This window comes from Pipistrellus hanaki, assembly GCF_964339955.1.
Source record: "Pipistrellus hanaki genome assembly, chromosome: 4".
In the NCBI taxonomy this organism is placed as follows: domain Eukaryota; kingdom Metazoa; phylum Chordata; class Mammalia; order Chiroptera; family Vespertilionidae; genus Pipistrellus; species Pipistrellus hanaki.
In genome coordinates this window covers 37,745,886-37,761,248 of record NC_140506.1, presented here as the reverse complement: position 1 = coordinate 37,761,248, position 15,363 = coordinate 37,745,886, and the positions used below count along the sequence as shown (strand labels likewise).

Genomic DNA, 15,363 nt, shown 5'->3' with positions numbered 1-15,363 from the left:
AACTTGAACACAGAGTGAGCCCGTCAGCACCACCGTGGGGCCACTGTCTTATGCCACCTCCGTAACTGTGGCCTCACGACCCCATGGGGAGGCAGGCTTCTTTGTCAGGTTACTTAATGCCACGTTGGAGCCTTTGGAAAATTTGCTACCTTCACATCCCAGACCATTATACTCTTAGAGAGCCTTACTACCAAAAGAAGTTAGAAAACGATTTTTTTTTTTTTTAATTGCAAGCTAAACCCAATACAAGAATATTTCCTTCATAAAGGTGTGGAATATTTTTTTCTCCCTGTAAGCTGTGGTTAGAGGTTTTTTCTTTGTGTGTGTGGTTTTTTTTAAAGATGGTGGAGAAGATTCTTTTCTATTGGCATTTTTCTCCCTTTCTTAGAGTTCTGTTTTTGAAACTACTAGATTGGGGAAAATAGATTAAAAAACATAAAATCTGAGGAAAAGTACAGATAGTAAGAGAAGGATAATAAGTAGTATGAAGTTGAGAAACGTATAATAACTAACATGAAACCTAAAGTTTGTATTTAATGTGCCCTCTTTAAACCTGTTGAGAGCCTTCTTAATTAACAACCTGTGTATTTTGACAGTGGCTATATATCTTTGCCAGGTTCTTTTTCATACTGTTTTATCTTTCTATCTAGCTATTTCGATACCTATTTCCCCTTTTTACATATTCATTTATTTTCAACTTGCCATCTCTGAAAAGGAATACATATTTCAGCATAAAACATTTACAAATGAGTAGAATAAAAAATTTGGACAGATAGAAAAAGACGGAACAGTTGCTTGGCACAAAATTAAGAAAACCATTGCATGGTTGTAGGTGGGCTTCCCATTCAACTCTGAGAGTTGAAATATTTTTTAAAAAAATATATATTTTATTGATTTTTGTACAGAGAGGAAGAGAGAGGGATAGAGAGTTAGAAACATAGATGAGCGTCATCAATCAGCTGCCTCTTGCACACCACCTACTGGGGTTATGCCCGCAACCAAGGTACATGCCCTTGACCGGAATTGAACTCGGGACCTTTCAGTCCCCAAGCCCACGCTCTATCCATTGAGCCAAACCGGTTTCGGCAAGAGTTGAAATATTTTATGTCCAAAGCAAAATAAAAAAAAAAAAGGTAAGTCTATAAGAGTCACATTATTTATAAGATAAATGGAAACCAGATGTTCAGGAAGAGTAAAGCATTTTCTGGCTCTTAAACATGAGAGAAATTCCTCCTTTGGGAGAAGGTAAGGTGGAGAGCGTCCTCAAAGACATCATTTTAGTAATAAAGTGGTGGTTTTCTTACAGATGTTTCCTGAGGCATTTTCTCTTATGCAAGCTGGGACCAGAGCACTGACATGCATTTCAGTAAAAGTGATTTCATGGGGCCCAAACAATGCAGTCGAAGCATGTAGCTTTGTAGCGCTTGTTGGATCAGGCTTAAAGTTGACCTGCAAGGACCTCAGATGTGAGACCCTGTGTGTCCAGGTTCTCTAGCAGACATCACTAGTCAATCATGGCATTCTCTGTGTGTGAACCGGAAACATCCTGAGTATCCTTAAATAGCTATTCAAGATCATACTGGATGTAAGACCTCTGTCATTTCAGAAATTCTAAAAGAAAAAAAAGCCTTTGAAAATTTTCAGTCAGGTCTTTGCTAAAATATGGATCAGTAATATACTGTGAGAAGAGAAAAACTATGGATATTTTTTAAAAAAATTTATTAAAAACAAGTTACATATTTAGAAATTCAGGACTTAGATGGACAGACAGATCTCACATTCCTATGGATTGGAGACTTGCAAATAAGGAAGGGGTAATGACATGCCGCTGCCATCACTGTTATGCTCCTGATGACTGGTAATGTCCGAGGATCAACTAACCGCAAGTCAGTCCTGCAGTCAGCGCTGCTGCAGGTGCAGTGCCTCAGCACTAACTGCTGAGGGGGCTGTGAATCAGGGCCAGAGAGAGGCCTGAAGAGAGAAGCAGAGACTGATCTATTGCCTCTATGGCAGCTTTTGATCAGCACTTGCCTCTCTCTTTCTCTCCCAGTCTGGCCAAAAGCTGAGCCTCTGTTTCTCTCCAGGCCTCAACCAAGACTATTGATCAGCCCCGCCTTTCTGACCAGGCCCCATTGATAGGCCCAGAGACGCCAACTGGCATAGAAACTGACCAATTCAAACCAAATCTGAGTCAACTGTGAGGAGCCAATGGCTGCTTAGGAGGTGGAGCTTTTGATGCTGACTTGCATAGAAACCAACCAATTAGAACCAAATTGGCTGGCAGAGGAGGGCAGTTTGGGGGTGAGAACAGGCCGGCAGGGGAAAGCAGTTGGGGTCAAGATCAGGCTGGCAGGGGAGGACCATTGGGGGCAACCAGGCCTGCAGGGTGGGCAGTTGGGGACAAGATCAGGCCAGCAGGGGAGGGCGCTTGGGGGTGAGATCAGGTCGGCAGGGGAGGGCAGTTTGGGGCAATCAGGCAGGCAGGCAGGTGAATTAGGAGCCAGCATTCCCAGATTGTGAGAGGGATGTCCAATTGCCGGACATCCTACAAGGGGTCCCTGATTGGAGAAGGTGCGGGCTGAGCTGAGGGAATCACCCCTCTGTGCACAAATTTCGTGCACTGGGCCACTCGTATCTCAATTATGCTGTTAAATAGAGCCGTCGGAGATTTAGATGTTCAAAAAGTATTTTCTCTTTTCCCCCCCAAAAAGTCTAGGCTGCCATCTACTTTAGGCTTAGCATATAAGTTCAAATTGTGAATCATTCTTATGAGAGAAGTTCTATGGGATTGTAACATGGATGCTTGGTGTCAGTTTAGTCAAATATGTGAATAAATAGTTGTATTTCTGGAATCCTATTTGTAATCCTATTTTTTGTATTTGTAGTTCATCCTCTTTTAATCAAGTATATTCTATGCATATATTCTCCCAAATCATAAAAATACATTTATGGATAAGAAACCCGAAGTGATTTTCTGCAGGACTGATACCTACTACTTAATAAAAACCCCAAATAGAATCCCTATGCCATGTCCCCTCTCTGAACAGATATAGGGGCAGAAACTATTTTTGTGGACACATTCCTTTCTCTTACATATTAATTAGCAAAGCCATTAGGTTTCCCTTTCTGTTTTATATGTAGGAGAAAAATTACCATTTAAAACATCATTTTAAGACCATTGTTCACTATATTCAGAACCATGAATTTAGTGAATCATAGCAAAGGAGGAAATTAATAAAAAAAAGAATTGATTTATTGTGTAAATTGTGTAAGGCTTTTAATTGTGATTATAGAAAACATTCAAACTGGGGAAAGGGCTAGGCCAATTTATCATCCTTATTTTAAGGTTAATAAGCAGTATTTGTCAGGCGACAGACAGTTCAGAGTCCAGCACAGCTTATTTCTTTTTAAAAGCTTTATCAAGGTGTAATTCACATATCATGCAATTCACCCAATTAAGGTGTATAACTCAATGATTTTTTTTTAATACATTCACAGTGTTGTCCTCACAATTCAATTGTAGAACATTTTCATCACACCCCCAAAGAAATCCCATGCCCATTAGCAATCACTCCCTATTTTCCCCCATCCCTGCCAGTCCTAGGTGACCTCACTAACTTAGGCTTTTGTCTCTAGTAGATTTGCCTATTCTGGACATTTTGTATGAGTGTCATCATACAATATGTAGCACAGCATATCTCTGTTTATAAAAGGCAAATATGCTAAGTGTCCAACTGATTGGTAGATCAGTCACTATGATGCACACTGACCACCAGGGGGCAAACACTCCAACTGGTAGGTTAGCTTGCTGCTGGGCAAGACGGGCTGGACATGCCCTGGAACCCTCCCGGGATCCCTCCCTGGCTGGCCGGCCCTGATGGGCTCCCATCAGGACTGAGTGAGATGGGCCCCAATCAGCCCCAATCACCAGCCAGGCTGAGGGACCCCACCTGTGCACGAATTCATGCACTGGGCCTCCAGTTTTAATATATTAGGAAAATGTGGAACATTTGCAGAAGCAACTGTTTGTTGAGAAAACTCTTTTCCTTTCATGGTTAAGTCTGAATTATGAGATAGGCAGTTAATGCCATTTAAATTTGGGGTGAAATTGAGATCACAATAGGTAGAAAAATCTAATTTTAGTACTGCACATTAGTTTGATCGTTTGGTCCTGTTATGTCTAGAAATCCTCTGGAAAGGTTTGTGTCTTTGACCAGCGGGTGTCAGTGTCTGACTAAAGATGATTCCTCCTCAAGCCACTTCTATAAATAACCTTGAAGCCAGTCTTCAAAGGTCAATGTCAATATTATTCGGTTCCTGCATTCATTTATGTGATCACCTCAGAATAAATACTTGTAACAGTAAACATTAACTATTTTAGCTATTAGATAGCTTTAAGAGATTAAGATGTTATCACCTTTACTGAATTTGAGCCCTAACTTTTTAAAAATGCATTTACTTAGAATCACCCATGTTGAGAGTTACATGATAGAGCTTGTGTGCTAAATAAAGACTTGAGTGAGAAGTGGATTTGAATTTTTTTTTACAATTTCACTTTAATGCCATCTGCTAGAAAATATAGAGATGTTAAGAAATAGTGCTCTGATTAACCTTGTCGTTGGATTAGCTTTGTCATGGGTAATCAATTGCATTAGGCAATTAAACACTGGAACATTAGTTTAACAAGTTTTATGCCATGCTGACTACTTTCATCTCCCATTCTTGCTGTAGGATATCTCCTAGGTAGTGAAGATTACTACTCCCATGAACGCTGTGTATTCATCAACGCTCTCAATGTCACACGGTGTGCTCTTGATTTTCGAGATGGTGAGGAAGTTGCAACAGGATATGAAAATATGTATTCAACAAACTTATTTACCGAAAGGGCTACAGCCCTCATAAAAAACCATCCACCAGAGAAGGTAAGTCTTGCCTCTTTGTTGATATCAAGATTGTGTTCAGAGAGGGTCTCCACAGATGAGTGTAGGAAGAGGCAACTTTCATTGAGAGACACAGCTAATACATTCTAGGGGGATTGTTTTCAAGTTTTAGAGTGCACTATTGTCAGCCTGGGAAGCTTCTTAAAAGTGAAATTCCTGGAGCCCATAAGAGTCTGATCTTGCATGTCTGCGGAAATCTGTACCCCAGCATTTTAAAGGAACTCCTCAAGGATGATTCTGGTTAAAATGGTTCCCAGATTACACTCAGAGAAATACTGTATTATAGTGTTTTAGTAGAAATATAGGTTTATTATTTGGTGCATTATGTGCATGTGCTATAAGTAATTAGCAAACTGACATTAAAAAATGATAGGCTTTTATACAGGATGAGGTTTTATTATGGCAAACTTTCTATTAAGAGATCACTAAACTTTAGGTTCAGGCCAAATCCTCTAACTTTGTATTCCTCCCCAAAACTCAAGATCATTTTAGCTATTCTAGATATTTTGCAAACCCTAGATATTTTGCATCATCTAATTTTAAAATCAGCTGGTCAATTTCTTAAAAAAAAAAAAAATGCCTGCTTGGATTTACATTTCATTAAATCTATAAATGTTGGGAAGAATGGATGTCTTAATATTGAGTCTTCCAACCCATAAACATGGCATACAGATGAGCTTGTTTTTTACATTTACTATCCTGAAACCATTGTATACTTCATATGATAAAATCTTTTGACTTATCTATAGGTAAAACTAGAAGAGTTTGAATAGCCTTAAACATTTTTTTGCTAGCCTAGAGTTAACCACATGAGCTAAAATTCAAGCTGAATTCTCTGGGCCAAATATTTGTGTTGTCAGACATTGGGCTCAAAATATACCTTTATTAAGAACTGCATTAGCATACCCACGGAGTTAGACCTTCAGTGGGGCCCTGGCAGAGCAGATCACAGAACGTGCGGTGTTGTCTGGTTCTTCCCATTTCCTGCACTTTGCCTCCTCGACAATTACTGAAGGTGCTCAGCGCAGATCACAGTTTGGATTCCAGTTTATGTACCTGTGAGACATGGTACCTGGCTGCTGACTCCCTTTTTAATGTGGTTTCTTTGTGGCTCACTCTGCTGTCTTTTACTCAGTATGAGGAGTCTTCCCTGGTATCTGTCCTTAGCTTTGCCACACTTTTGGCTTTTTATCCCTGTTTCATACTGATAACTTGCTTGTCCATGTTTGCTGTGGAACATTCTCTCAAATATGGAGACATGAAGAATTTAATTTTAAGGTTATTCTGTGTGTTTCATTTTAAACTAGAGGCCCAGTGCATGGATTCATGCACCATGGGGTTCCTCGGCCTGGCCTGCAGGGACCAGGCTGAAATCGATCTCTGGGTCTGCAGGTGAAGCAGATTAGGGCCCCAGCAGCTACCTAACTCAAGGCCGATTCCGTGAGGAATCAGGCTTCTTCCTCTATTGGTTGGAGCATCTGCCCCTACTGGTCATTGTGCGCCATAGCTACTGGGTGAATGATAGAATGGTTGGATGGTTGCTTAGGCTTTTATATATATATAGATTTTAATTGATTTTTTACTGAGAGAGAGAAAAGCATTGATTTGTTGTTGTTTCACTTATTTATGCATTCCTTGGTTGCTTCTTATATGTGCCCTTACCAGGGGTCAAACCCATAACCTTGGTAAATTGGGACGACACTCTAACCAAGGGAGATACCTGACCGGGCTTAGACATATGCAGATTTTAAATCTAGAGCTACACCAATATTCAGACAGTTTAAAAGATAACTGCTAGGTAGTTGGTTTACGTTCTCAGTTTTCTTCTGTATGCTTGACATTTTGATACAGCTAAAAACCCAAAGAACAAGGTAAGGTCTTAATGGAACTGTAGTCCTTGTCCTGTCCTTTGAGGCAGGCACTATGTTGCAAAGAAGCACACTGGCTTAGTGAAGTTAACTAACTTGTTCAAGGTCACAGAGCTATTGAGAGCCAGAATCAGATTCTAAACCCACACTGTTTTTCTCTAGAGCTCAATGCACCCCCTATCCACAGTTAATATCCACGACCAGAGATTGTGAGCCCCAGTGTATTACTCATCCTGACCATATATTGGGGTCATCTGGAACGCTTGTAAGAAATACCAATTCCGAATATTGTGGTTGATCGGTCCAGGGTGAGACCCTGTGGTTGGTATTTAATTACCTCTCCGCCCCCACCTCCCACCGGCGATTCTGATGTGCTGCCACTTTTGACTCCCCTCAAACGCAGATTGGAAACAGAAGCCAACTGCCTTTTACAGGTTCGCAGTATAACTGTGGAACTATATATAGTATGCCTACAATAAACATTAGTTCCCATTCAGGAACAATGGAGAATTCTCTCACAGTGCCCGAAATATTAGGCGGATAAGAGGAAGCAGCTGGGGTGTACTAATTCTTGGTGTGTGGGCTGCTTTAAATGGTGTAGTGTGGACAGCACAGGGACTGAGGACAACTGTGGGCCCCAGAGCTCACGGCCACCCAAGCCCGTGTTGTTAGTGTGGTGCTGCTGAGAGATAATATCAGGAAATTGCCAGGTGAGAGGGTGGTCGTCTTCCTCTCGTGTCTGAAATATCCTGAAGCCACATCCAGCATTCCTAACATCCTCAAAGTAAAGTTTCAAGCATAGACATAAATGAATGAAATAGTCAGTAGGTAAGTGATTGCTCAGAAAGTTCCTTTAAAATAGCAAATGCAGATGTTTTCATTTTCAGTTCTCAGTAAAATGATGTCACCCCAGTTCCAGCAGCTGCACTTTATCCCAATGTTGAATCTTCTTTTTTTTCTTTTTTTTTTTTCTTTTTTTTTCTTTTTTATTGAATTTATTGGAGTGACATTGGTTAATAAAATCACATAGGTTTCAGGTATACAGTTTGATAATACATCATCCATATATTATATTGTGTTCACCTCCCCAAGTCATCTCCTTCCATCACCATTTACCCCCTCTCTACCCTCTTCTTCTTTCCCCTACCCTGAATCTGTGCTAATCCCCAAGTGCTATATATAGACTGTAACATAAGCGACTTGTTCTAGGATGGAGATCACTAAAGAAATTCACACAAATCCTCATGCTAAAAGTGTCTCCATTTTAAAGAGCACTTGCGGGGAAGAAGCGTATGGAGCTGTTCTGTGACAGAAGGACATGGTGCTGGACTCCGAGGCACCCTGTGGATAGCCACCGCAGTGTGCCGGGAAGCAGAGTCCCTTCTCCTTTTCGGCAAGATAATTCTGTCAGTGCTAACACCACAGTGTGAAAGCGGCGTATGCATAAAATATCTTTTGGTTAAAAATAGCCCCCTCAACACTTTGCAGAATAAAAATAAATGTTTTCTCACCCATCTGGTCTACTGAAAGCATCTTAAAGCAGATGCAAATTCCTGGTGGTAGACCCTTACTTTCCCTGGCATAGTTTGAGGAAAGAATGTCTTAATTTGAAGTCAAAGATAGAATAACAATTTAAAAGCATATCATATGCTTTTTAAATTTATTCTTTAAATAAAGAAACGAAAACAAGACTTTCTCACTGAAATGAGTGTCTTAGCATGGTGAGGATATTTCGAGAAGAACAGATATAATAAGAAAAGGAAATGAACCCCTAGCATCCTATGAGTATGCTAATAATTTTAAGTTGTAGTGTGATATATTATGTAATATTTAAACCTTTGGTCATGACTCACATCTAGGATTCCATTATCTAAGTCCTAAGAAGCCTGAAAGGGGGCAGTTGGGGTTCGTAAAGATGGCAGCTGTCACTGCAATGCTTAGCGTAGGATCTAGACCCAAGAAAGAGCGAGGGAGAAATCTGGGTTCAGTATAAACCCGGAGGTCAGTGAAGGCCAGATTGGGTACAGGACTCCAGTGTTTTGAATGAGAATGTCAGGTCAGCATGTGCCCTCAGGTCTCCAGAGGCCAGGGCTTGATTGGGTTAGAACTCAGGTCAATGGATAGGGTGGTACTCAGGAGCTCCTCCCCAGGATGGTGGCTGCTGATTTAGGCCAGCAGAGGCCCTGGCTGGCAGGTGAGGAGGAATTGGCTGCTGTTAACAAGAAGAGCCTTGGGACTAGTGGCTGTAGGTGCAACCCGATTATGGTTGGAGACCTTTAGAGCCCTGGGTAATTGTTCTTCCACTGGGCCGCCACGGTGTATTGAGAACAGTACTCTATAAAATGCTCTTAACTTTAAAAACAGTGTAGACACACCTCACATCTGGCACTGTCGGGAAATAAGATGCCTCACAAATAAAGTTCACCTTGTGAGTGCTGAAACCGTATTTTTATAACCTTGGATGGAAATACTCTAAAATGTGTTCCTGTTCCTCACCTCATTAAATGCGCTGCACTATATATCATTCTGCCTCCGCCTGGTGACCCAAAGCCCTGTTGATGTGTATGAGGCTGTTTGTCCACATACTAAGCGACGCTAGGTTACTGCTGATGAAACGGGAGAAAGAGGACTTGCTTTGGTCAAGGAGTACCTTCAGCTGTACTTGTAAGTTATTAGGACCTGGTTGGCAAGTAGTGAGAGGCCTTTGCATGGCCTGTGACAGTCACAGGCCCGGCTGGGCCTCATCCTCAGAGGTTGTTTTCACTCCCCCTTCTCAGTTATGCCCCTTCTCAGAAGCCTGATGCTGGAAAAAGGGGATTGCTGCAGTTTTCTAATTGTAGGCCCTCGAGAGATAGTCTTGCCCTTAGCCATGAAGGGATAATTATTAGAAAGATTTTCAGATAGTTTTTTGCTATTTTTAACGAAGTGAGTAGAAGAATTTCTATACTGGATATGTATAAGGTCCCCTAATGATGGTCCCAGAATTATTATATGTTCCTGGCATGGTTATAAGAACTCTCCCCCACGACCCTCACCTCACTTGCTGGCCGGGACCAACCTCCCTTTTGCCCTTTCTCTCCATCACCAGCCACGTGGGTTGCCATGTTGCACATCTTTTTAAACAGGGAGGCTCCTTTCAGATTTCCTCCACCCTGCCCACGGGAGAAAATCCAGACCAAAGTCACAAGCTCTCGTGTTTACCAGAGTCAGGCTGCTTGCCTAAGTAAGTGGAGCTGCTCACGTGGCACAGTGGGGACTAGAGAAATGGTGAGCTTCTGAGACTGGGGTCTCTGCTTCTCACACTCAGCTGCTTGTTCCTGGATGGAGTGTGGGTGTGGAGTTGTCAGAAGTTCTGTTTTGTTTTGTTTTTCAGGAAAATTAAACAAGACAAAACAAAACAGGTTTTTATATGATCATTCCTGATTTTTAAAACTGCTTGCAATTTGGGCTGCAATTGGTTGTAGCCTGACAATTTTTAACCCTATCTAGACCTTGGCTGGTAACCTGGGTTGGCTTAGTCTAGGGCTAAAGACCAGACGGCTCCTCCGACCGCAGCCCCTCACTGCCTGTCAGGCCATGGATGCCACTTCACATCCTTCCCTCCAAACATCTCAGCCCAGGGTCCTTCCTCAGCACTTACCTGGACACAGCATCCCCTGGGCTCTCTCACCCGGATCGGGAGGAGCGCAGGAGTGTCCGTGTGACGTGTGTGGCTGGAGTAGGAAGTGTGTGTGTGGAGGAAGAGTGGGGCTAACTGAGTGCCAGAGCTTTAAAGTTGACCTTTGGAGTTGGAATTTGGAATGCTTTCCCATGGAACCAATGTACAAATAAATGAAGCACAGGTTCCATCGTATTATGGTTTTCATTCCATCGCTTACTTCTTTAGTTAAATAGGTTTTGAAGTGATTACTTTGATATTTAACAGCTATTTTGAACACTTTGATTTTGGGGAAAAGATGCTTCTAACTGCCAAAGGACTGAGCTACAAATAACCTATTTGAGGGCTGTACATGTATATTCCTTACTTTACCGCAGGGGTATAGAATAGATAATTTAAAACAATTTATCAAAAGTGAAGAATGAAATGTGAGACACCCATTTCCAGTCTGCTTTCTGACTTTTTCCTATTCATTTATGAGATTTAAATGCCTCAAATACTTGAACAGAATTACATATTTATTCTTGGGTTGGACTAGTTGTCTTTTTGAGGGTTTAAACTCATTACTGAAGAATTCTGTAGAAGCACAAAGAGGAGAGAGCTTCAGAAAGGCTCATTAAAAAGGAGAGGCTGACCTGGACTACCACTAATGTAAAAGCTGTAAATTGGTCTGAGAGGTAAAATAGAATCAATGCTTCACACTCCTTTGTTAGTTTCCAGAAATTAAATTGGCCTTATGTTTGGTCCTCGATCAAAGACTAACAAGGCATGGTATGCACTTGTTTTTTTCATAAAAGCATCAAAAATCCCTACCCTCTACTAAAAGGTGTGAAATTATTTTTCAGCTAGAGCAAAACGTTAAAGCATCTATTGGTACATATCTACACTATAATAATGGGGTTTTCAATAGGAAATTTCTCTGCAATTAATATGAACTTGGGAAAGTCTGAGCTTTAGTTAACTTGCCTGTAAAATGAATGTAACACAGGGTGTTTTGGAGTATTAAATAAGATGGAATATATACATCTTTATAGTATCTTGCACATAGACATTTCACATATAGTTGTGATTGATATTATTATTTGGATCAGAGCCTTCTAGACAGCTTTAGAACTCAGGCTTTTATTTTTAGTCTTTTATCATGTGTCTTTTGTTACATTTTTAACATCTTTATTGAGACATAATTCACATACCATAAAATTCAGCCATTTAAAATATAAAATTCTATAGTAAACTCAGAGTTACGCAACCACCACTAAGTTTAAAACATTATCATCACCACAAAAAGAAGCTTGGTGCCTGTTAGCACAGAATTTATGGCTGATCATATTCCTTCTATTGCTGAGTATTGCTGGAAATGCATCACGCTTTGTTTACCTGTTCATTAAAGGGTGGACTAGAGCGAATAATGCCGCTGTGAACATTCGTGTACAAGTTTTTGTATGGATGTAGCTTTCATTTTCTAGGAATGGGAATGCTGGGTCATATGGTAGTTTCATGGTTAACACTTTCAGGAACTGCCAAATGGTTTTTCATACTGGCATTCCCACCATCAATGAATTAATGTTTTGATGTCTTTACCCACACTTACTATTATCTGGTTTTTTGTGTTGTAGCCTCCTAGTGGATGGGAAGTGGTATTTCAGAGTGGTTTTGGTTTACATGTTCTTAATGACTAATGATGTTGAACATCTTTTCATTTGCTTATTGGCCATTTGTTATCTTCTTTGGAGAAATGTCTATTCAAATTCTTTGCCCATTTTGTAATTGGGTTAATTATCTTTTATTTTTGAGTTGCAAGAGCCCTTTATATATTCTCCCTAATAGTCCCTTATCAGGTACATGTATGATTTACAGATATTTTCAACCCATTCTGTGGGTTGCCTTGATATTAGTTTTTCTTAAAGTGATAAATCTGAACCTCTGTATAGTCACTGCTTCCATGCCCTTCTGACTGACTTGCACAAACTCTCTTCCCAGCCGCTGTTTCTCTACCTTGCTCTCCAGTCTGTCCACGAGCCCCTTCAGGTCCCCGAGGAGTACCTGAAGCCGTACGACTTTATCCAAGATAAGAACAGGCGTCACTATGCAGGAATGGTGTCCCTTATGGACGAAGCCGTGGGAAATGTCACCGACGCCTTAAAGAGCCGTGGGCTCTGGAACAACACGGTGTTCATCTTCTCCACAGGTAAGCCTGTCAACGGGAAAATCATCTCCTGGCAAAGCTTAGGACATGGTATTCGATGAATGGAATGAAGACAAATTGGAGCATTTAACGGTTCCTTATTAAAATGAATGCTCACTGCAAGAGTGAAGACATGCTCATAATGGGTAGAAAGATGTGTCTGAGGAAAAAGGATTACGGGCTTCCCCACCTTTCTTCAAATATCAAAATATTCTGGGGGTATGCTTGACAACAAGTGCTCTCTAAGTAAGTATGAGAGGGCATCACTCATACACAGGCAGCTGGGCACTGACTGCTTGGACTGGCTTATTCTCAGCAATCTCTGCAGCCCAGGCTCTGTCCGGAGGACTTCTGCTGACTGCAGGGGGCTCTGTGTCAGAGACGGATTGTGACATTGTGAAGACAGATAAGAAATGGAGCCATTTAAATCTAGGCTAGAGCCTCCAAGTATAGATTTTTTTGTATTAAAAGTTTCTGACAATGAAAGTTATGCATTTGATTATAGGATAAACAGAAAAGTAGAAGGAAGAAGTTTCTTGAAAATAATTTTTATTATGGCAATGTCATTCCGACTTCTAATCTGTTATATTGAGACATAGTTTCTATTCCATAGGAATGTACTTTGGGTATAGGTCTTGGTTTATTCATTATGTTGAGTACTCCAAGAGTACTTCCTATTGAAAAATGCTGATCCTTTTTTTTATAGGAAATTTCTTGTATTATTTAATGTTAGAATTGTTTGACCCTCCATTCTACCTTCCTCCTAGTCTGCCTTCACAAAACTCCTGTTTTTTGGATATTGCATTAATCCTCTAATATCTGTCTCTTCTTTCCTTTCCTTCCCTCTTTTCCCCTTCCCTCTATTGAATTCTATTGAATTCATTGTAACGACTATAGATTGTAATTATCAAGGACTCTTTCTTGTTTTCAGGTAATTCTTTTTTTGTGAAGTTTTTTCCCCCACTTTATGAATGCAATTAATAATTTATTTCTCCAAACCCTGTGCTCTTAACCATTAATTATGTGTGTGTGTGTGTGTGTGTGTGTGTAGATGTGTGTACCTACGTGTCTCTGTGTGTGTATGTACACATACATATATTTTTAAGTTTGCTTATACTCCCATCATTGTCTCTCTTCCTTCTAAGGTTGTTTGTATCTTTGTTTTGGTTTGCATTTCACGAAGGAGCTTTCTAAAATCTCTAGTGTTCCTTGGCTACAACCTGAAAATTTAACTAGAAACTCCTAGGGTGAGGTTGCGGTTTGTAACCTGGTGAGATTTACTGTAAAGTGGCTATGTAAGGGGTGTGAAGTGGCATGTTGAGGAATGAATCTGGTTATTGTACTCACAGTTTTTTTTGTTTTTTTTTTTGTTTTTTTTTTATGTGTTTCTTTAAAGAGTTAGTTTGGTTTGCTTTTAATCGGGCATGGTTTTTGAACCTAGCAATTATTGTGTGCTTACTATGTTCAGGACATAGCTCTGAATGCTTTACGTGAGTTAGTTAAGTTAATCCTCACAATAGTTCTCTTGCAGGTGTGAGAACTGAAGCACAAAGAGGTTGAGTAACTTGCCCACGGTCACACAGCCAGGCAGAGCCAGGCATCAGCCTTCTGGCTCCATTGCATCTCCTGCCTCTAAGGCACATGTGTCAAACACAAGGCCCGCGGGCCAAATCCAGCCCGCCAGGCCTTGCAATGTGGCCCGCACCGCGCTGTCATCACTGCACTCCGCTGTCAGTTTATGACATTGTCAGTTTATGACTGTTCAGTAAACCATTCGGCCCGCGATTTAGGCTGGATTTTAGATTTTGGCCCCTTCTCTGATTGAGTTCGACACCCCTACTCTAAGGTGTTGCAGAAGATGGCCCAAATGTTCTTATTGGTCCCCATGGCATAGCAGAGCTTCCTGCATGGTATGCTGCAATACCAATCTTTCCAGGAGCCTGGGCAGGGCCAGGGGCCATCCTGAGCAACCTTGTTCTGCTGCTTTAGTCCTAAACATACACTATAATTTTCTAAGTATTCCCTATTGTGGGAAGGGTTGCTATTACAGTTGTTTTTCCTCCAAAACTTACTCTTCAGAAAAGAGGGAAACATCTTATAGACTAGTACAAGTCCGTACAAGATCTCTCTCTTACTGAATTTTTATCAGCTGGCTTTATGGCAAACAGCCTGGAAAGCACCTTGATCAGTGTTGGTACTGAATACTTATAGAGGTCACTCACTGAAAGAAGCAATCACAAAAGAAGTCAAGAGATTTATACTCATTTAGCAATTATTCCTGGGAAATGACCTCACGATTGTAAGAATTAGCAGTGGTACATTATAAAACAATCTTAGTCATAGAGATCAGAGTGATACAGTTTAAAGATAAATTATTTCCTAAAACAAAAGTCTGTATGTATTAATGTATCATACACAGACTGAAAGTGCTCAGACAGAGAAGATGGTAGCTCTGGGAAGCTGCCAGATATCTCAGAGTGGCTCTTGTGACAATGGATATTGATGTCAAGTAGGCATGGGAAGGAGCTGAATAAAATTTTTTCATGATGTGTGAAAGTGTGGAAAAAAGCAATATTTTAAGTTATATTTTCTTATATGATTCCAAGTGTGTATACGTAACTTTTAAATAGATAGCTGGCTATTTTATAAACATCCATATTATATTTATTCAAGTCAGCAAAAATAACTTTTGAAGCTTTTCACTAAGAAAAT

At 40.6% G+C, this 15,363-nt stretch overlaps 1 protein-coding gene across 3 annotated transcripts in view; it reads left to right on the top strand.

Moving 5' to 3' along the window:
• ARSB (arylsulfatase B) overlaps positions 1-15,363 on the top strand; it is a 120,071-nt gene that overhangs the window by 15,775 nt on the left and 88,933 nt on the right. For all 3 annotated transcript variants that reach the window (XM_084881310.1, XM_084881311.1, XM_084881312.1), the window contains exons 3-4: positions 4,732-4,922; positions 12,447-12,654. In XM_084881310.1, coding sequence (XP_084737436.1) covers positions 4,732-4,922; positions 12,447-12,654 — 399 coding nt within the window. The remainder of the gene's footprint in view (positions 1-4,731; positions 4,923-12,446; positions 12,655-15,363) is intronic.